General features: G+C 43.8%; 1 protein-coding gene across 2 annotated transcripts in view; it reads left to right on the top strand.

Annotated features, from left to right (window-relative positions):
• Window positions 1-22325, top strand: part of LOC121876794 — a 56526-nt gene that overhangs the window by 6139 nt on the left and 28062 nt on the right. For both annotated transcript variants that reach the window (XM_042382199.1, XM_042382198.1), the window contains exons 2-3: window positions 16565-16625; window positions 20816-20950. In XM_042382199.1, the coding sequence (XP_042238133.1) occupies window positions 16565-16625; window positions 20816-20950 (196 nt within the window). The remainder of the gene's footprint in view (window positions 1-16564; window positions 16626-20815; window positions 20951-22325) is intronic.

Here is a 22325-nt window from a genome sequence, read left to right as displayed (position 1 = left end):
GCTTGCCTGGCCATTTCAAAGTCGGTGTGATACCCAGAAATTGTCGTAGTGGAGTGACAAACATTAATAGGTGGAGCGATGGAAACTTGTATGACCATTATACTGAATTTCTTTCTCACGTTTTTCTTTTTCTCTTTCTTTTTTTATTCTCTCCCTTTCTTTTTTTTTTGTTCTCTCTGTCGTAGTTAAGAGTCGTCAAAAACTTTTAACCTTCAAGACTCTTACTCACTTGCTCCTGAACACCAGTGGCCCTGAGGCTTGTACGTGTTCTGTGTAATAAGTACTCCAGCCCCTCCGGCTCCTTACTCCGGCTGTTGTCCCAAGGGATCACTAAATTATCACCCCTCGCCCCACCTTGCTTATGAATAAAATAACCTAGCTTAACCTAACAACAATAACCTAACCTAAAGACTAAACAATCCATGTACCCATCCGCCGTGAAGTGTTGCTGATGAGGGTAGCGGAAATATAAATTGTTACCATGCGCATTTCTCACTTTACAATGCTGAATATCTTGTAAACAACAGACACAATCTTGCATTTACCCCCCCCCCCTCCATCCTCGTTCTCCTCCTCCTTCTCCTCAGTTTTCCTCCTCTCTCCCTCTCCTCTCCCCCAGTCCACTCAGAGGTACTCGACAGAGAGAGACACACACACACACACACACACACACATTAGTATTATCATGCAGTATTTGGATAATTGAAACCGGAGTAGATTTTATCAAGGCTTCCACCGATATCAAAACAAGCATTCTCCTTCTTCTCATCCTCCCCTTCTAATTATTATTCCTCTTTCTTTCTCCTCCTGTTCCTCTTTCTCCTCCTCTTCCTTCTTCTCCTCCTCTCCCTTCTCCTCCTCCTCTCCCTTCTCCTCCTCCTCTCCCTTCTCCTCCTCCTCTCCCTCTCCTTTCCTCTTCTCTCTTCCTCCTCCTCTCCCTTCTCCTCCTCTTAAGTTTAGGTTTAGGAGGGAGATAGGAAGGAACTGGTTCACAAATAAGGTGGTAGACGAGTGGAACAAGCTTAACAACTTTGTAGTAAGTGCTGGGACGCTGAAAAGTTTTAAAAAGAGGCTAAATAGATTCATGGATGATAGAGAGTGGTAGTAACTCTCGACAGGAGCTGCTATGCACAGGTCAACCGGTCTATTGCAGATTCCTTAGTTTTTTTATGACACGGCTCTTCTGTCGTTCTATCTGAGGCGGGCGAGGATATCACTTCCCGTTATCTCCTAAGATATGTGTCAGCCTCTTTGTCGACTCCCTACAGACAGGGCTAATGTCTGTATGTATCCGTGTTTATCTCTGTATGTCTATGTCTGTGTCTTTGTTGGTATTTGTCTCTGTGTGTTGGTGTTTGTCTGTGTCTGTCTGTCTGTCTATCGGTGCACACACTTACGGGGCTATACGCGACTTGCAGCGGACGTAGTTAAGCCGGAGTCGTGTTGGAAGGAGATTTCTTGTGACACAGAAGAGTTTAAAAACCTTTACGCCGTGTGTTGAGTATAGAAAGGATCACCACCGAGGCCTTTTTATCCCGCACCAGTAGCTACTCCCGTCGAGGTGGTAGAAGATTTTTTTTGTTACTTACGGAGCGACATGGAAGAAGAAAACCCATCTCTTGTGTACATCCGGACAATTCTCCACACGGACGGAAGTTACCAGTTGGCAGAGACAGTTCTAGGTGTGACGGAGGGGGGGTCTGCGTTATTACCTCCCAGCTAAACACTGTTGATAACTGTAGTAATTGATTCTCCTACTAATAATGCTTCAAGGTGAGGAGAAGAAGAAACAGCAGTACCAGCGACCGCACCAACAAGAGGGAGAAAGCAGAATTAAAATCTAGACTTTCACCCTTCCAGCACGGAGGAAAGAGGAGGAGGAGGAGGAGGAAGAAGAAGAAGGAGGAGGTTGGTAAGAGTAAAAACGTGAGGTGAAGGTTACATGACAAGGCAGCAAAATGTTGTCAGTCTCACCACGTGGTCCTTTATTCTATTTCGGGACGTTTGTGTTTATCTCCTGTACCCCGTTTGTTTTCATGTGTGTAAAGCGTTGCTGTCATAATAATGTGATAGTAATTTGGTGGTAAATGAATTATACCCTGATGCTTTTATTTGGTACTTGTTTTTTTTTATAACCGACGCCAAAAATCGTAATTGTGATATGGTGTTTGTGTATGTTTGTGTGTTTTTTTGTGTGTGCGTATAATGTAATTCTTTGTTTTTGTTGTTAAAGGTGATTTAGTTACCTAACCTAATCTATCGTAACCAAACTTGACCTGACCTGACCTAACCTAATTAGCCCCGTCAACATTCACTCGCCTGCTCTTATCAACAACTGATAAAAACATCCTGAGAAAAGTAGGTTAATTATATATTAGATTGACCATTTTGTGGCGTAGTTGGGGAGCATTGACCATTTTGTTGCGTAGTTTAGGAGGGAGATAGGAAGAAACTGGTTCACAAATAGGGTGGTGGACGAGTGAAACAAGCTTAGCAACTTTGTAGTAAGTGCGGGAACTCTGGAAAGTTTCAAAAGGAGGCTAGATAGATTCATGGATGATAGAGAGTGGTAGCAACTCTCGACAGGAGCTGCCATGCACAGGCCAACCGGCCTATTGCAGACTCCTTATGTTCTTATGTAGTTAGGGAGCATTGACCATTTTGTTGCGAAGTTGGGGAGCATTGACCATTTTGTTGCGTAGTTGGGGGAGCATTGACCATTTTGTTGTGTAGTTGGGGAGCATTGACCATTTTGTTGCGTAGTTGGGGGAGCATTGACCATTTTGTTGCGTAGTTGGACCATTTTGTTGTGTAGCATTGACCATTTTGTTGTGTAGTTGGGGAGTTGGGGAGCATTGACCATTTTGTTGCGTAGTTGGGGGAGCATTGACCATTTTGTTGCGTAGTTGGGGGAGCATTGACCATTTTGTTGGCTATTTAGTAGGGGGGGGGGGATGACCTATTTCGTTCGTTGCATATAAAAAATCTCTTTGTGTTTATCTGAAATAGGGTACGCTACTATGTTTTATTTCCCTATGCTTTGAAGAGTGTGTTTGTGAGTGTGTGTGTACTCTGGTGAGGGTCAACAAGTGCTTGTGTGGAGTATTGTGTTCTGTCTCCACTGAAGGCCACAGAGGGGAGTACAGTACCAGTTACCAGTCTACCAGTTATATTATTATACCAATCACTGACTGGTAGAGTGGTGTTGACTGACTTATCTTACCTGATTATTAATCCTCCTAACGCTTCCTGGGGGTTAGGTTAGGTTTGATTACATAAGGATAGGCTTGGTTAGGTTAGGTTAGGTTAGGTTTGATTACATAAGGATAGGCTTGGTTAGGATAGGGTAGAAAAGGTTAGATTAAGTGTAGGTAGACCATATTTGTCATCTTGGAGAACTTTTGAATGTTATTTATTTATTTAGTTTACTTTAGCCGTTCGGGTGGTCGATACAGTGAAGTACAGATACTCCTCTGACACCACATCGAACCAAGGACTTTGTGAGGAAAGGTTTGTCCCTTACCGCCCTCCCCCAACACCCACCCATCAGACCTAAGCAGTCCAAGGTAGCCCCTCCAGGATTCTGTACTGTACTGCCAGCTTTCAGATCATCGGCTCCTGCGTAAACCATCTGGTGGTCTAGATACAGCCAGCAACAGAGCCACACAACAACAATACAACAGAGCCACAGTCATCACCCACACAATCACCACCACACAATCACCACCACACAGTCATCACACGAAGGGAAATGAATGGCAACATCACTCGAGTCTGCCTGAAATACCCCAACTCCCGTATTAATAATAATCGGTTACCACTTTACTACCTACAATATTATGTACCTTGTTCTACTGAGAGTAAATATTGATAATGATCATAATCTTCCAACATTAACTGATTAATTTTAATATTTAGTGTATGTCGAACAGGTTATGTAGGAACGCAGGTGAGATTCTGTTTTTCGTTAATTTGTAACCATCTTAAGACGTGGGTTTTGTGTTGGTCAGTAAACATTGTGTTGATCTTTTGGAAACATTGTGTTGTGTTGATTTAATGTTGACTTGTTATGTATTTGATTATATTTGACTTGTGTGTATAATGTAAACACGAATTTGAGAAGCCAATACGTCGTTTGTTGTTTGTTTGTCTGACATGGGTGTGACTGGTAAATTGGCATGACTGAGAGACGTGACTGTTAAGAGTGGCATTGACTGGTAGAGTGGTGTGACTGGTAGCGCTGGCCAGTCATCGTCACATGTGGCAACTGATTAAGAAGATAAAAGAGATAAGATTAAACTGAGGAGGACCTGGGAGCATATTAATTCGCTGGTCCTTAATAAACACTATGTCACAATGCTGTATATATTCTCCTTTATAATGGTACTAGAGACATTTTATATTTTGTTATATACTTAAATATAGCTTGAGATTAATATCATAACAGTACTATTAATAATTATCTGAAAATAATTGTTTTTTGCGGTGCCTTAGTGTCTGTCAATCAAGGTGGTTTAGCATTATTCAACTGAAGGAATGACCTATGTTTAATCCCATGAACTAAATTTTGGATTCCGTCAGAGTTTATTCATTTATGACGTGTTATTTAATGATAATAAATAACCTAATTGAACACACTAAGAGGTAAATAAATAATGAATAAATACTTCAATCACCTCCTAAGATGTGGGGCCTGCTGGACCACCACTCCACGACCCCCTGACGGAGACACGATGATCCTCCCCATACTGGCCAGATATTTTGTAAATAATATTGATTATGTGTTAAAGGAATATCCTTCCTTCCTTAGGGTTTAGTAAGCCCCTTTGTAATATTTATACTGTATATACTTGTCACACTTGCCAGATGCTTCTGGTGTCATTGTACAGGGGTACCTAGTGACAGCACTAGGATCCCACTTCCTCTCTCAAGGAATAAACAATTGAAATTGAAAATTGAATACTTCGATTTTTTTTTTAAACAACCAGTGCGTCAGATCACTGCTTGAACGTTTAAAAAAGAAAACGAGTGTAACAAAAGCGCATCAGAGAAAACGGATCCTCTTTGACGTTCAATTTATAGTTTATAGAAATTACTCTATGTAGGACAGGATTCAGGCGTCTATAATATTAAGTGTTAAAACAAGTGAGTGCGTAAGTCAGCGGTGGATTAGCCGTGGTTATCTGTGAGTCAGTGGGATTGGAGTGTTTATTTGCGTGACTCAGATGGGGAAAGTCCATTGTAGTGGATTTCTCCCCTACAAACGCTGTTTGTCGCTGAGTAGCCGACCCCACCAATTCCCCAGTGTATGCCTCGTGGTCTAGGTCAACCAGCGCCGGCATACATCACGGAGCGGGGGTCAACTACTAAGCCACGCCTACCCCCCGCTATTTAAGACCTGACCTCGTTGTGACCTGCCTCTTTCTACCTCCACCAACCAGCCAGCAACACCTCCTCCTCCTCCGTCCGCCGCTGCCTGGCGGTCCTCGCTCCCGCCGGCGAGCATGGCGACCCACAAGCTGTCCTTCTCTGAGCACCCCCACCAACCAGCTCTCTCTACATCACGCTTGTAACCATGCTGCCTTCCCAGCACCAAGCTGCATTGTACATCCAATACAACATGTATATAGAGAGCACATTGTGAGTTTCCTTTCTCCAACCCATCCTGAGTGTGAACCAAATATCCTGAACCCCACAAATGGTGACTCCCGGAGATTCGCACTCACACAGGATGGAGGAGAAACAGATCACTCTCCCAGTCTTCAAGCAACATGGAAGACTGGCTTATCCACACAGGCAGCTCTCATCGGCTCTACAGCTACTGTCTCTACACCGCAGGTTAGACACCCTAGAGCAGCTCTGCTACTCTAAGCAGACACCAGCTCCTCTTCCTGCCCCAAGCACCACATCCTATTGACTTCAGCACACCCGTCCTGCCTCAGACGCCGACCCCGGCTCAGCAGTAACCCCTGACGCGGCCTCTGTTCCTGAATGCGGACCCACACACCCCTCTTTTCTCCCTCAGGTACTCCCTGCTAATGTCCTGCACCCTGCTGCTGTCACGAGCCCTCATCCGCTTCTGCTGACCCAGGCCCACACACCCCAGCCTGCGCATCTGACGACTCTGTACCTGCCGTTAGGGAAGAACAAAATTCATCGCCTCCACACGCCCTTTTTCTCCCTCTTTTCCCCCACAGATAGTGTGTATCTAGACAGTTGTATCCAGCGACCGGCTCATCCAAGCCATCGCCGTTAGAGCATAAGAATGGAGGAAACTGCAGCGGGCCTATTGGCCCATACTGGGCAGTCCCGTTTACACCCAACCCCTATTGCTCATATAAGCATCCAACCTATGTTTGAAGCAATTCAGCGTATTCGAGTTAATGATGATATTTGGTAACTTGTTCCATTCATCCACTACTCTGTTTCTATACCAGTGTTGACCTATTTCCCGCCTAAATCTAAATTTGTCTAATTTAAAACCATTGTTACGAGTTCGCTCCTGGTTGGATAATTTGAGTACCTTTGTAATGTCCCCTTTGTTTAGCCCTGACTTCCACTTATACACCTCTATCAGGTCGCCCCTCGCTCTACGTCTCTCAAGGGAGTGAGAATTAAGATGCTTTAACCTGTCTCTATACTCAAGGTTCCTAATGCCCGGGATTAGTCTTGTCATTCTCCTCTGAATTCTTTCCAAGGATTCTATATCCATTCTGGAATACGGTGACCAGAACTGAACTGCGTAATCCAGGTGTGGTCTCACAAGCGCAAGATAAAGTTTTAGGATGACCTCGCTAGTCTTGTAACTAACACTCCTTTGTATGAACCCAAGCACATTGTGAGTTTCCTTTCTCCAACTCATCCAGAGTGTGAACCAAACATCCTGAACCCCACACCATAATCTCTTTCTCTCAGGCAAATTGAAATAAGTAAACAGAATATTAACAAGCTAAGTGTGTGTGTGTGTGTGTGTGTGTGTGTGTGTGTGTGTGTGAGAGAGAGACAGGGCGTGCTCTGATAAATACAATTCATAAGGAAAATTATTTGATAGCAAGGACTATTATTGTGGCGTCACCTTAAGATTTACGTGTGCTGAGAGCTGTACGTACATGTACACATTTATCTCCTGTAATACTAAATAAAATACTAAGAATAATAATCTGTGTGTGTGGGGTGAGGCGTTGTGTGTGTGACCAACCTTGAAAAAGACAACCTCTATTATTTATGACTTCTATTATTCAGTATTTATCTTCGTGCGGCTAATATATTCTGTCTGTTGCTTAATGTTGGAGGGAGGGAGGGAGGGAGGGGTGAGAGAGATCAGGAGGAAACTGACGGTGAGAGGGTAGAGTCGAGCAGGTGTGAAGAAGGTGGCTTAAAATGGATTTCACCTTAACACAATACTTCCTTACATTCACTACAGCTTCCATCGACGAGGAAAATTTGTTTTGTCAAGTTCTGTTGGGCATCTCCCTCAAAACAATAATATTCTTTAGACTGTGGAATAGTAATAACATGACAAAAGGAGGTATTTGCAAAGGTTCTTAGAGCGCATGCGTGATGTAGGGAGGGAATGGCAAGGTAAAACTGGCCACCTGGTTCTTGGAATAGTCCCCTGGTTACCTGATTCCTGGAATATTCCCCTGGCCACCTGGTTGCTGGAATAGTCCCCTGGTTACCTGATTCTTGGAGTAGTATCCTGGCCACCTGGTTCCTGGAATAGTCTCCTGGCCACCTGGTTCCTGGAATAGTCTCCTGGCCACCTGGTTCCTGGAATAGTCTCCTGGCCACCTGGTTCCTGGAATAGTCTCCTGGCCACCTGGTTCCTGGAATAGTCCCCTGGCCACCTGGTTGCTGGAATAGTCCCCTGGTTACCTGAATCCTGGAATAGTCCCCTGGCCACCTGGTTGCTGGAATAGTCCCCTGGTTACCTGATTCTTGGAGTAGTCCCTGGCCACCTGGTTCCTGGAATAGTCTCCTGGCCACCTGGTTCCTGGAATAGTCTCCTGGCCACCTGGTTCCTGGAATAGTCTCCTGGCCACCTGGTTCCTGGAATAGTCTCCTGGCCACCTGGTTCCTGGAATAGTCCCCGGCCACCTGGTTGCTGGAATAGTCCCCTGGTTACCTGAATCCTGAATAGTCCCCTGGCCACCTGGTTGCTGAATAGTCCCTGTTCCTGGAATAGTCCCCTGGTTACCTGATTCCTGGAATATTCTGGCCACCTGGTTGCTGGAATAGTCCCCTGGTTACCTGATTCTTGAGTAGTCTCCTGGTTCCTGGAATAGTCCCCTGGCCACCTGGTTGCTGGAATAGTCCCCTGGTTACCTGAATCCTGGAATAGTCCCCTGGCCACCTGGTTGCTGGAATAGTCCCCTGGTTCCTGGAATAGTCCCCTGGTTACCTGATTCCTGGAATATTCCCCTGGCCACCTGGTTGCTGGAATAGTCCCCTGGTTACCTGATTCTTGGAGTAGTCTCCTGGTTCCTGGAATAGTCTCCTGGCCACCTGGTTGCTGGAATAGTCCCCTGGTTACCTGAATCCTGGAATAGTCGCCAATGTTTGTTTACTTACCTGGAATAAGCACTCGAGATATTTGTCCAGTACATATTAACAAACGTAACACTCGACATACGTAACAGTCAACTTTACGTAACACTCGACATACTTAACACGACATACGTAACACTCGACATACTTAACACGACATACGTAACACTCGACATACTTAACACGACATACGTAACACTCGACTTACTTAACACGACATACGTAACACTCGACATACTTAACACGACATACGTAACACTCGACATACTTAACACGACATACATAACACGACATACTTAACACGACATACGTAACACTCGACATACTTAACACGACATACGTAACACTCGACTTTTGTTTGGGCCGGGGTTTGATATCAAACGATCTCACTTGTTAACACTTGCCTGAACGAGTGTAGAGCAGTCGCTGGTACCTTTGATGAAGCTGGGTGAGATAATAGGTAGTCTCACGGCGTGTCACCTTTGATACCGTCGTAGTTTTGAGTCGTTGAGTCGTCCAAGCCCACCTGGGTTACACTTGTAATTATCTTAGCTTGTAAGTATACACAAGTGTACGCAGGTTCTATTATCTTCATTTGTGGTTCCTTGGTTTAATGTAAACACACGTGGTGATTTTCTAGTTATATTGGATGCTCTGGTAGTTACAGAATTGTTTGTTGACAGACTACTGAGCATTAGCTATTAGCTTGTAATTAGCTGGTAGAATTAGAAAGAGATACAGCCTTGGGAGCTATGCTCACACACGTCTCTTTGGTACGGTGTCTGGCTGTGAACTGTTGAACTGTGTGAAACTGTGAACTAAGCGAACCTCTCTCTGTCTGCTTGTAAGGGGGTATGTAATCTATACGTCAACACAGAGATAAGAGGCTACACTCCACAGACCTACTCTCACGGAGGCCTGGGGACATGTATTTATGGGTTGTAACCTGAATCTGTGTGAAACTACAAATGTTTATGTGTGCTGTCCACCCTAGGAGGTGTGACAGAACAAATGCTTATGTAGCTTTATGCTCAATAGTCTGGGTGTGGTCTCACAAGAGCAAGATACAGTTTTAGGATGACCTCGCTAGTCTTGTAACTAACACTCCTTTGTATGAACCCAAGTACTTTATTAGCCTTGTTACGAGCAAAAACACATTGTTTACTTGGCTTAAGGTTCCTACTTATCATTACTCCTAAATCTCTCTCGCAGTCGGATTTTTCTATGGCATCGTTGTTCATCTGGTATCTGGTTTCCCTGTTTACATCTCCTATACTGAGTACTTTACATTTATCGACGTTGAATTTCATCTGCCATTTTTCAGACCATTCGAAAAATTTGTTTAGATCTTCCTGTAGTTTTGCCGAGTCCTCGTCCGATTTGATAACACGTCCTATTTTAGTGTCATCAGCAAATTTACTTATGTTGCTGTCTATGCCGATATCTATGTCGTTTATGTATATAATAAATAATAATGGTCCAAGTACTGAGCCTTGGGGAACTCCACTTGTGACGTTGCTCCAATGTGACTTAGTGCCGTTAATGCTCACTCGCTGTTTCCTGCCCTGTAACCACGCCCTAATCCATTTAAGGATGTCACCTTTGATGCCATGAGCTTCTACCTTTCTAATTAGTCTTTCGTGGGGGACTCTGTCGAAGGCTTTGCTAAAGTCGAGATATACCACATCATAATTGTGCCCCTCGTCCACCGATTCGAAAACTGATGAAAAGAATGTTAATAGATTAGTTAGGCAAGAACGTCCGCTTGTGAAGCCATGCTGGGAATCATTGATAAATCGGTGCTTCTCCAGGTGATTTCGAATAGAGTTTGAAATGATTGCTTCCAGTTACTAATTCATTTGGGAAAGGAATGGAACCAGTGTTGAATAGTGGTGAACAGTGCTTAAGTCAGTGAAACACAACTCGACAGTTGAGTCTGAGCCAAGCTAACCTTCACACAGTGAGGTCCCAGGTACCCAGTGATAATTCCCCTGAGACTCCACGATAGAGAGGCCTGGGACCACACCTCACCCACTTGAGTGAGTGAATTCCTGTGACAACGGACCACGTGGTGTCCCCATTATGCACGACACCGCATAGTGAATGAGTTGCTACAGCATCATGTGAAGTTCCTCATAACACCTGCGAGGGAATTACTACACCACGTGATGCCCCTTATAACACCATCTGTGAGGGAATTACTACACCACATCAGGCCCCTCATACACCATCTGTGAGGGAATTACTACACATCAGGCCCCTCATACACCATCTGTGAGGGAATTACTACACCACATCAGGCCCCTCATAACACCATCTGTGAGGGAATTACTACACCACATCAGGCCCCTCATAACACCACCTGTGAGGGAACTAGTACTCCACGTGATGCCCCTCATAACGCCATCTGTGAGGGAGTTACTACACTACATGTCTGCTGTTCAACACCTCAGCTAACATGATCTACGTGTGTAAACATTAATCTGTATGTTCACTGTATGTTCCTTCACCTTTCTCTAATGAAGGCTTTTGTTAAACCACCAATGTATGTAATAAGTCATTTATGTCCAAAGTATATTTTCAGCCTTCGGGCTGCAAACTTTTTCAATAAACCGTTTATTATTATTATTATTTTATCTCATAGAACTAAGGTGTACTCGGGTAACCAGCTATCAGTGTGCCAGGGAGGAGAGGCTTTCAATCGTTGATTACTATACTTACTGGTGGGGGAACAGGCGAACACATTGTAGGGGTATCGAGATATTAATGTTGTCTAGCACTCAAGATGGAAGGAAACTCTAATGTGGTTTTCTTATATAATATAAGTTATATGATAGACAGTCTGGTGCTGGAGGTGCCGTGTGGTGGGGAGCTGCTCAGTAGAAGACGTTCGGCGAGTAGCGTGTTGAAGGAGGTAGATGTGCAGGAGCTTCGTTAGAGAAGATGTTGCCTGTTGCTGGCCTCCTGATTGAATGAATGCTAACAGCGTGGAGCTTGCTGGAGGTGTTGCTTGTTCAGGAAGATGGGCAGAATGAAAGCTGGTTGGTGAGGAAGCTCAGAGAAGGACAGCTGGTTGGTCGCCATGCTCGCTGGCGGGAGCGAGGACCGCCAGGCAGGCGAGGAGAAGCGAAGGCAGCCAGGCAGCGGCGGAGGAGGAGGTGTTGCTTGTTCAAGAAGAATGGTCAGAATGAATCTCAATGGAGAGACAGAGCTTATATACCCAGCAGCCGCTATGAGTCATGTTGGGAAAACCCGAGAAGTCGCCGGTTCCTAGTTTCGTTGCTAGGATACGGTAACATCTGGTTGGTTGCTAGGGAAGGCGGTAGCAGGTGGTGGCTGTGGCTACGCAGTTGTAGGCAGTTGTAGGGGAGACGTCCACTACAATACTCCCCCTTCCCTCCAGGCGGTGTAGGAGACTTGTTGTCTGTAGAGTTGCTTAGCACATGTGAGGCAGACCGGGCAGTGCATGCCTCATGTGAGACAACGGCGATGGCGTGATGAGCCGATCGCTGAAATACAACTGTCTAGATACACACTATCTGTGGGAGAAGGGAGAAAAAGGGTGTGTGGAGGCGATGAATGTTGTGCTTCCCTCACGACAGGTACAGGGTCGTCAGATGCGCCTGCTGGGGTGTGTGTGGGCCTGGGTCAGGAGCAGGGGCTGCGTCAGCAGAAGCTGATTAGGGCTCGTGACAGCAGCTGGGTCCACGACAGCAGCAGGGTGCAGGACATTAGCAGGGAGTACCTGAGGGAGAAAAGAGGGGGTGTGGAGGCGATGGATGTTGTGTGCTTCCCTCACGGCAGGTACTGAGTCGTCAGATGCGCCTGCTGGGGTGTGTGGGCCTGGGTCAGCGTCAGGGGTTACTGCTGGGCCGGGGTCGGCGTCTGAGGCAGGACGGGTGTGCTGGGGTCGGTAGGATGTGGTGCTTGGGGCAGGAAGAGGAGCCAGTGTCTGCTTGAAGACTGGGAGCGTGATCAGTGTCTCCTCCATCCTGTGTGAGTGCTAATCTCCGGGAGTCACCATTGTAGGGGTATCGAGATATTAATGTTGTCTAGCACTCAGGATGGAAGGAAACTCTAATGTGGTTTTCTTATATAATATAAGTTATATGATAGACAGTCTGGTGCTGGAGGTGCCGTGTGGCGGGGAGCTGCTCAGTAGAGACGTTCGGTGAGTAGCGTGTTGAAGGAGGTAGATGTGCAGGAGCTTCGTTAGAGAAGATGTTGCCTGTTGCTGGCCTCCTGGTTGAATGAATGCTAACAGCGTGGAGCTTGCTGGAGGAGGTGTTGCTTGTTCAGGAAGATGGGCAGAATGAAAGCTGGTTGGTGAGGAAGCTCAGAGAAGGACAGCTGGTGGGTCGCCATGCTCGCTGGCGGGAGTGAGGACCGCCAGGCAGGCGAGGAGAAGCGAAGGCAGCCAGGCAGCGGCGGAGGAGGAGGTGTTGCTTGTTCAAGAAGAATGGTCAGAATGAATCTCAATGGAGAGACAGAGCTTATATACCCAGCAGCCGCTATGAGTCATGTTGGGAAAACCCGAGAAGTCGCCGGTTCCTAGTTTCGTTGCTAGGATACGGTAACATCTGGTTGGTTGCTAGGGAAGGCGGTAGCAGGTGGTGGCTGTGGCTACGCAGTTGTAGAGGAGATGTCCACTACAACATACCTGATCAGAGTTAAGATAGCTCAGGTGACGTTGACATCACTTGGTCATCATGTCGCGTTGAGACCAGCAGCACATGGAGCCTTTGTTTTACCGAGCCTGTTGTTGACACCTGGTTGGGCGGTCTCCTGCACAACACTTTTACATAAATTAATAATTCTGGATTTTTGGAACAAGTCTTAAAAAATTTAATATTTCTTAACATAAAACATATGAGTATTATCAAATCTAATTCTTTAAAAAATACAATAAAATTAATCACGCAATAAATCCGCCAAACTTCCAAAAACTGAAATACAGCAAAATACAGCAATGCAATGGACAAACGAGGAATACACTTCAGGATAGATATACAAACAACAATAAAAATAATCATATAATAATAGCAATAGTGATGACAATGATACTACTGCTACAACTAATAATAACAACAATAATAGTAACGACAATAATAATACACCTTCACAACATTAACTTTAGGCTCGTGGTCATTCTTCACACCAGTCACAACATTGATATACACGACCCCTCGGCCCTCACCATAACTCTTAGTAAAGGGGTTTCCAAAAATATTTGTGTCCTAAATATTGATTTGCCATTTAAGATGATAAGACTAATCCCGGGCATTAATAACCTTGAATATAGAGACAATAAAGCATTTGAATTTGTACTCCCTCGAGAGACGTAGAGTGAGGGGTGATCATTATGACTAAGGTGTATAAATAGAATTCAGGGTTAACAAAGGTACTTTGCCTTATCAAGAGTGAACACTTAGCAATGGCTTTAAATTAGACAAATTTTGATAATGGCGTGAGACAGGAAACCGAGTAATGGATGAGCAAAACGTCATCTTTAACTCGAACTCGTTGGGAAGCTTCAAATATACAGTAAGTTGGACAGAAATACGAGTGATGAAGGTTGGGTGTAAACGGAGCTGCCTAGTATGAGCTGCAGTTTTTGCCATTCTTTGTTCTAGACAACAACAAACCCCGGTATCCTTAGTTCATTTGACACCCTTCTCCCTCACCTATGTGTCCTCAGTTTTCCTGGTCGAGACACCCATATTAATAAGGTTGTAGCCTAGTGTCTGTGGCCAGTTGTCTAATTTATCTTTGTAAATATCATGGTCACCCCTCTTCCTCCTCCTACCTCTTCCCCCTTCCCAGGGCTGTGTTCCTCGTGCGTGCAGATAATGATACTAAGGTAGTGGATAACACACACACACACATCTCATAGAACTAAGGTGTACTCAGGTAACCAGCTATCAGTATGCCAGGGAGGAGAGGCTTTTATTTAGTTATTACTATACCTACTGGTGGGGGAACAGGCGAACACATACCTGATCAGAGTTAAGATCTCGCACTAAGGAGACGTGGAGTGAGCAGCGCTGCTGATTGACTGAGGTGAAGGCGGTAACTGGCCAATCACCGCGCAGTCCGAAACAGAATTCGAAACTTCCAAGAACACAACACCAGCGGCCGCTCTAGCCCGAAAGGCCCAAACAAACCACATTCACCACCTTCTCCGGGTCATCACACGATACCCACCACCCAGATGGCTTAGGAAGTATCCTCCCCTAGCAGTGCGGACCCCAGTTCGGGGGGCGCGCCACTCCGAAACTGACCACGTCCAAGAGTGGGGGTTGGTGGTAAGAGTTCACTGACCGAGAGTCCGCTCACACTTTCAAATCTGCAGGTAAGGCAACCTCCATCTCCAATCCCAAATCCGGTCTGACTACTCCAAGAGCTCCAGCCGGAACCACCAAACGGGCCGCCTACAGGCAAAAAAGCCCGTGTCGGACTACGGTCCGACAATCTCAACAACACAACAACAACTGTGGAACTCACCGCTGGTTGGCTGGTAAGCGGACGGCTAGTGACCAATCAGCAGTTGCAGGGGAGAGTATCCACTACGAGGTCACGGGTGAGTGCTTTGAATTTGTTCTCAGTGCTCTATTTTAACGAGACTGGGTTTAGTATGTTGGATTATTTCATGTACACTGTATTGTATATCTTGTTTTAGCGAGTGAAAGACTTAATGAAATACAGGCAACAAAGGGTGGTCGGTCTATAAGGTGTACATTCAGAATGGAAACAAAGTGTTGAGTTGAGTACCGCAAGTCTCTACCCTCACACCCACTCTGTTTGTGATCTACATTGACTGTAGTGATGAGAAAATATGTCGAGACACATAATCAGTTTTGTGACGATGAGAAAAAGTAGGGGATGGTGGCAACTCAAGGAGGGAGATATCGCGACCATTTAATAAGATCTGCACGAAATGTTAACCGATCGCAGCGCCGCAGGAACGGCAAACTATTTTTAGCGTGGCAAATTGTAAGACTGCGTGTAGGATGCAACCGCCTGAAATTCGACTACAGTGAATTACACTTCTTGGCTGCAGTAGAGAAGAAAGACAGCCCTTGGCGTCATCATTCTCCACTAAGTGCAAAAAGTGGGCACTGCAGTGAGAAAAGCCAAACGGGATGTAGAAATAATAAACTGTACCTTTGAATATAAATATAAAATAATGCTTCATCAACTTTATGAGTCTCTCTGACGTCCCCGTGTGGATGACTGTAAACAAACACGGAGACATTACCTTCAGGACAAAACATCAGTAGAAAAGGTGCATCACTGAACGACTAAGGTTATTCCTGAACTAAATCATCTCGATAATACAAGTTGACTGGGAGTATTAGGACTGACAACTTCGAATACACAATGGGGCAGATCACATTCTCCATTAAAATCCTGAAAGTTATGAAAGACGTATAAATCCAGGTCATTTCTCAAAGATGTCACTCACCACCAACAACAAGTTCACCAAATTGTCATGTAGTTGGGAATAGAGGAAAATATTCCACACAGGATGTGAGTAGACTAGTGAAACACATAGCCGAAGTGAGGAGAAAACATAACTTCAAATTACAATATTCCCTGACAAGACTTCTCAAACACAATAGAGATCGTACGTAAGATCATGAGCCTTCGTAATGGCCTCCTTCGGTAGTGGAGGTGGTGTATGAAATATAGAGTAGGTATAGGTGGATAGGATTGGGTGCATGTTGTATATTACTTAAGACTGTTTTAACATCATAGGAATGACTGGGTAGCGACTAAAGGATAATGGTAAGAGATATTAATGGGTAAAACTGAAGGTAGGGAGGCCAGGGGAAGGTAGAGACTGGGGTAGATGAGTGACATTAATAGTTGTGGTCCCGGAGAGATGCATATTATTATTATTATTATTATTATTATTATTATTATTATTATTATTATTATTATTATTATTATTATTATTATTATTATTATTATTATTATTATTGTTATTATTATTATTATTACCCTTTCATTGCAGAGTGAACGAGGATTGGTCAGAACTGGCAATGTCTGCTCTATCAAATATTACTCTTTCAAAGGTAAGTGTCCTCAATGTTGGTAGGTGTTCCAGAAGTGTTCCAAATGTTGGTAGGTGTTCCAGCAGTGTCCCAAATGTAGGGGTTTCATTGCAGTTTCACTCCCAATTTGAGTTAGAGCAATTTTGGGTTCACCAGAAGTTATATCTCGTCAATTGCAACAACTTGTTCTAATACCACTTTAGTCGCCAGAGGATAATAACCAAGATGGTAGTTTCACTTAAATCTGTCCCACCTTATGTATACCTGTGTGAGTTGGCATACGTAAACATACCTGTGTAATTAATAGGCATACATAAACATGCCTGTGTGGGTGGCATAATGTTTGGCTGCACACTTTGTTATTCACACCTGCAGGAGAGACAGTCAGGTACAGTGTGTGTGTGACTTCATACATAGGAAATAGCAGCTATTAGGTGCCCAAAAGAAAAAAAGTGCGGATACAGTCATAATAATAAGTCAGCTACCTGGTAATTAAAGTGTTATGCGGTTGTGGTTGTTAGTTTGTAATTTCCCTTATCAAGTAAATCGTGAAGGCCATTATGCTCTTCCCATCCCCCCCCCAGCCCTCCATCAAGTCGTCAGGGCTAGGTTTGGATTTAGCCAACCCTCTGTAGCCCCCCCCAAGCCCTCCCTTAAGTCATCAGGGGGGCTAGGTTAGGATTTCCTCCTACCTAGCGTCAGATTAATGTACCAATGGCAATATTCATTAAACAAAATTTTTTTGGCTATGTGTACAAGGTTAGAGGAAGCCTTCCTCTAACCTTGTACACAGGAGGGTGAACGGGTTATGCTACGTTGGGTTTGTTTATTACAGTATATCCAGAGTGCTACAATACCAACCACATAACCCCCTTCCAATATTTACTGTAAGCAGAACAGTGTACACCCACTAAAAATTTACTCGGCACCCGTGTCATATTGTATTGTAGTGGATTTCTCCCCGACAAACGCTGTTTGTCGCTGCGTAGCCGACCCCACGAATTCCACAGTGTATGCCTCGTGGTCTGGGTCAACCAGCGCCGCCATACATCACGGAGGTCAACTACTAAGCCACGCCTACCCCCCGCTATTTAAGACCTGACCTCGTGGTGATCTCTCTCTTTTTACTTACACCAACCAGCCAGCAACACCTCCTCCGCCTGCCTGGCGGTCCTCGCTCCCGCCGGCGAGCATGGCGACCCACAAGCTGTCCTCTGAGCACCCTCACCAACCAGCTCTCTCTACATCACGCTTGTAACCATGCTGCCTTCCCAGCACCAAGCTACATTGTACATCCAATACAACATGTATACAGAGAGCACATTGTGAGTTTCCTTTCTCCAACCCATCCTGAGTGAGAACCAAACAACCTGTACCCCACAGTATCACGCCTTAAGGATGCCGAATAATTCTTAGTGGGTGTACGTATATGACAATGAAACTGCAGGTACTATGTATAACAAGTAACAATATGAATTATTACATGTGTACAGGGACTTTTTGACCACTGTATTTTATGAAACTAAGGTTAGGTTAGCGTAGATTAGTATGAATATATAGTCAAAAAACAAAATAATGTCGGGAAAACACTAGATTGGCTGCTCCGTTAAATTCTCCTCTTCGTTGTAGATTTTTTATTTTTTTTATTTTTTTTTATTTATTTATTTATTGGGCACTCCCCTACATCCTTGTGTAGGGTGAGGCGCAGAAGCGTTTACAGTGCCCAACAGGGAAGCATGCTAAGTTCATGCTTGCCTTTATGTCTCATGAGTTAAGGGCATAGAAGCCTGAAGAGTCAATGGTTTGTGTCATCAAGTTATTGGAAGCTCCAACAACTTGTCCCTGAATACGAATTCGCAACTTTCGACTTACACCAGGTACCTACTTATTGCTAGGTGAACAGGGACTAATGGGGGCTAGGAAGTGTGTCCAAACAACTTCCACCGGCCCGGGAATCGAACCCGTGACATCTTGCTTGCGAATTAGTTGTAGATGTGAGAACATTACTCGTTGGCCGAATATTTAAAGAAATTTTCCTCGTAAGTACTGGTTTCCTCTGTTATCACATACTCGTCTGTCTAAAATGAGTTATTATCGAGGACAGTAATTGTATGTGAACAAGGAACTACGCTGGTTGGTTATGCCTGCATCTTGTTGAGTATTACCGGACGGATGGGATCTGGTATTATTATTATTATTGCATGATTATTATTAAAATTATATTATTATTGTTGTTTTTGGTTATTACATTATTATTATTAGTAGTAGTAGTGATAGTACGTATTGTATATTATTATTATTATTATTGTTTTTCCTATTTTCATTATTAGATATAGAAAAAACGAGTAAAGAAACAGATAGAGAGAGAGAGAAATAGTGTGATAAAGAGTGAGATAGAGAAGATAAAGGAAAACATGAGATAAAGAGAGAGAGATATAAATCAATAAAGAGAAATTGGAAAATAGAGAGAGAAGCCCTTGAAAATGTGTTCTGAGACCCGGCAGCCACACCTAAAGTTAGTAACTGACGAGAGTCAACAATCAAATGTTAACCATGTACTTGTCTCTCTCTTCCATTCTCTTATATATATATATATATATATATATATATATATATATATATATATATATATATATATATATATCTCATCTCTGACGTGTTGACTTGACCTTAATCTGCCAGTAGTAAGTCGACGTGACCTCCTTGGCTCAGTCATTATAATGACCTTCAACATGGCCTCGTCTCATAATCGGTGCCGTGACCTTCAACATGACCTCGTCTCATGATCAGTGTCATGGCCTTCAACATGACCTCGCCTTATGACCAACTGGTTGTTCATTTTCCAGGCGTGTTGTTCAAAAATTTCCTTCGCTCAATAAGTCTACCTCGTGTGGTGTAAAGGGGGTACTAACCCAGTCAACGTCACTAAACAATGTCTAGACCCAGTAAATTTCTTGATATTTTGGGCTAGTTTCGTCTCAACGTGCCATTCAGCTGACCTAATTGTCCAAGCAGGAGAGTGGCTCAATACTGTACCACATGGAGACCGTCTCCACGTTCTCAGCACCACAGGGAGACGGAGACAGATTTGACTAGGACTAGTGTAATGAGAAAGTTACAAACCTTTTGTATGAATTGTCTTCTCCATTGTGTTCACAAGCAGGGCATTGTTGACAAGTGATCCACTATAGTAGTTATCATGACCAAGTGCAGATATACCTCAAATAACCAGCATTTAACTACTGTATCTGGAACTCTCAAGCAACCGTCATTTTTTGGTGGGGTCAATTTCCAGTAAGTAATGTCTAATCACATTTAAAAAATCATGAAAATTGGTTTGAATTTGTCTCTAGTAGAGGTACTGTGTGCATCCTCCATGTTGGCCAAGCGCACTGGACGCCGCCATTACCGTTCTGCTTACTTGAATGTTTGTGCCAGTGTAACTGCTATCATCGCCTCATCCATCCAGCATGCCTTAGACAGGAGCACAAACGCATTCCTTTTTTCCTCTTCGCCACCGATCAGCTCGTTAGCCGATTGGACAGTTGGTCGCATATCTGATATGCACTGTTGGCAGATACTGGGTATGCACTGGCTCTTGAATATATTGGAACCTGTTCCAGTGTTGGTCAAGTCTGGTCTTGACTGAACTTACACTCAGTGCTGTCACAATGCTCTCTGGCAGATTGCTCCAAGAGTTCACAACTCTCACTCCGAAAAAATTTGCCCTCACAGTTTTTTGGACTTGTGACTTCCTCAACTTCGAGCTGTGACTCCTTGTGGGGCAGACATTCTGCCAGTTACAGGTATACATTCAACCGAGCAGTACCCCCTGAGTTGTTTATACCCTTTGATTAGGTCTTCAGTCTTTAGTATAAGCTAGTTAGTTGCAGACGTGTGCTTATTCCTTTTATAATATATTTACTACGTCCCTTTATTCTTTTTATACATGTAATATATACTATAGTGATGTTCTTGAGTTTGAGATGTGTATTTTTAAGAGTAACTCTCAAGCATCCGGAAAAAAAACGATTGTCCGGCACACTCAATTCCCCATGGATTCCGAATGTCTGGGGTCTTGCTGTACAGTGTATATGTGTATGCGTGCAACCTTTTATGTGCCTTTGTCAATATGCCTATGTCAGAAAGATTAACAGTATTTTACGTATAGTATATACAGTATATATACAATACAGACCCTTCTTCCTCAGGTTGTGATAGACTGGGTTCTGGTGACCTGGATGTGGAGTACAGCAGGGGGGGAGGTGAGGACGTGAAGGTGGTGGAGCGGCCCCTCAACACAGCCAACTCCTTCCTCGACCTCAGTCTTACCGTCCGCCACCACAGTATGTTGCCACCTGTCCAGTATAACAGTATGTGTATGTGAGAGTGTGACAGAAAAAAAATACTGTTCTACACTGCAAAGACCACTGTAGTATGGTGTCATATTGTTTGTGAATTGTGAGCTTAAGGAATCCAGTGATGGAGCTAAATTTGTGGCTTATACATATGAATTCAAGATACAGTACAGACAAAAATGACTGCAATTATGATAGAAAGCGTGTTGAAATGAAGTAAGGTTTCAGGTACTGTACACAAATAATTATATGATGGTTAAACAAAATAATAACAAATGTTCTTTGTTTTTACAGCCTTTATAAATGAAAGTAATGTATCAATATTACAATAGTGCCGTACAGTATATTGAAAACAGAAAATACTGTACAGTATTTGAAGAAAAAAAATACCGATAACATTTATTCAAGATAAACCAAACATGAAAACTTACTGAATGAATCATTTACCCGGTACCCATAACAAGGATAACATACACTAAAGACAAAATAATGAGCACAGTCATAGATAGTAACCTTTAACATCCTCGTCCACAGTAAAACTGGTCTATACGAACCGCCCTCAAAATATTAACTACAGTACATGATGTAGTTTATCTCAATCCACCTTTTCTACAAATACACAGTGAAGTAGCATAGTACATCTGGTTGTACAATACATTTACAATGCACTGATAATGCCTCTCTCTGGAGCAGCTGGAAAGACTGGCATGATAGGAAGTAACCTATTATCTTTGATGAAAAATCCCTAATCCAGAGGATCAAGTTCATGGCAATTCCAAGCCATTACAGTCTTTGTCAATTTCCGGTAACTTTTAGTGCATGAAATCTTGAAGCACTTACTGTAGGGGGATACATAGTTACGTCTGTACATGATGTGCAACCTATGTACAGGTAAACCTTGATAAACGATGGGGTTAGTGTTCCTGAAAAACCCATTGCTGAGTGAAATATCTTAGATAGGACACATAACATGGGGTTGAATGGGATACTTTCCCAGCGAGTCCCCAAACACACATGTATCACCGACAAAAAAATTCCTACAATATTACTACAGTACAAAAGAATTAAACAAGGCTCACCACATCGTGAAGAATGAGCCTGGTGATCATCACATGTCCCCTTCGAGGCTAAGGGGACTCTTGTAGGTGGAGGGGAGATGTCACTCTGACTCCCACACAGCCTCTAGGGAGTCTCATGCCACTTCACAATGTCAAGCTTCACCTCAGAGACATAGTTGTCTTGGATGCCTTGGCCTTCCCAGACATTTTCAAAGTTACTTTGCTCACTTCACAGTCACAAAAACAGAGCAAAAGTACTTGTCACTAAAACAGAGTGAACGATGATAACATAAAACATTGATAGC

The sequence above is a fragment of the Homarus americanus genome, unplaced genomic scaffold (assembly GCF_018991925.1).
Source record: "Homarus americanus isolate GMGI-L3 unplaced genomic scaffold, GMGI_Hamer_2.0 scaffold50281, whole genome shotgun sequence".
Lineage (NCBI taxonomy): Eukaryota > Metazoa > Arthropoda > Malacostraca > Decapoda > Nephropidae > Homarus > Homarus americanus.
This window is presented reverse-complemented; position numbering and strand designations above follow the sequence as displayed.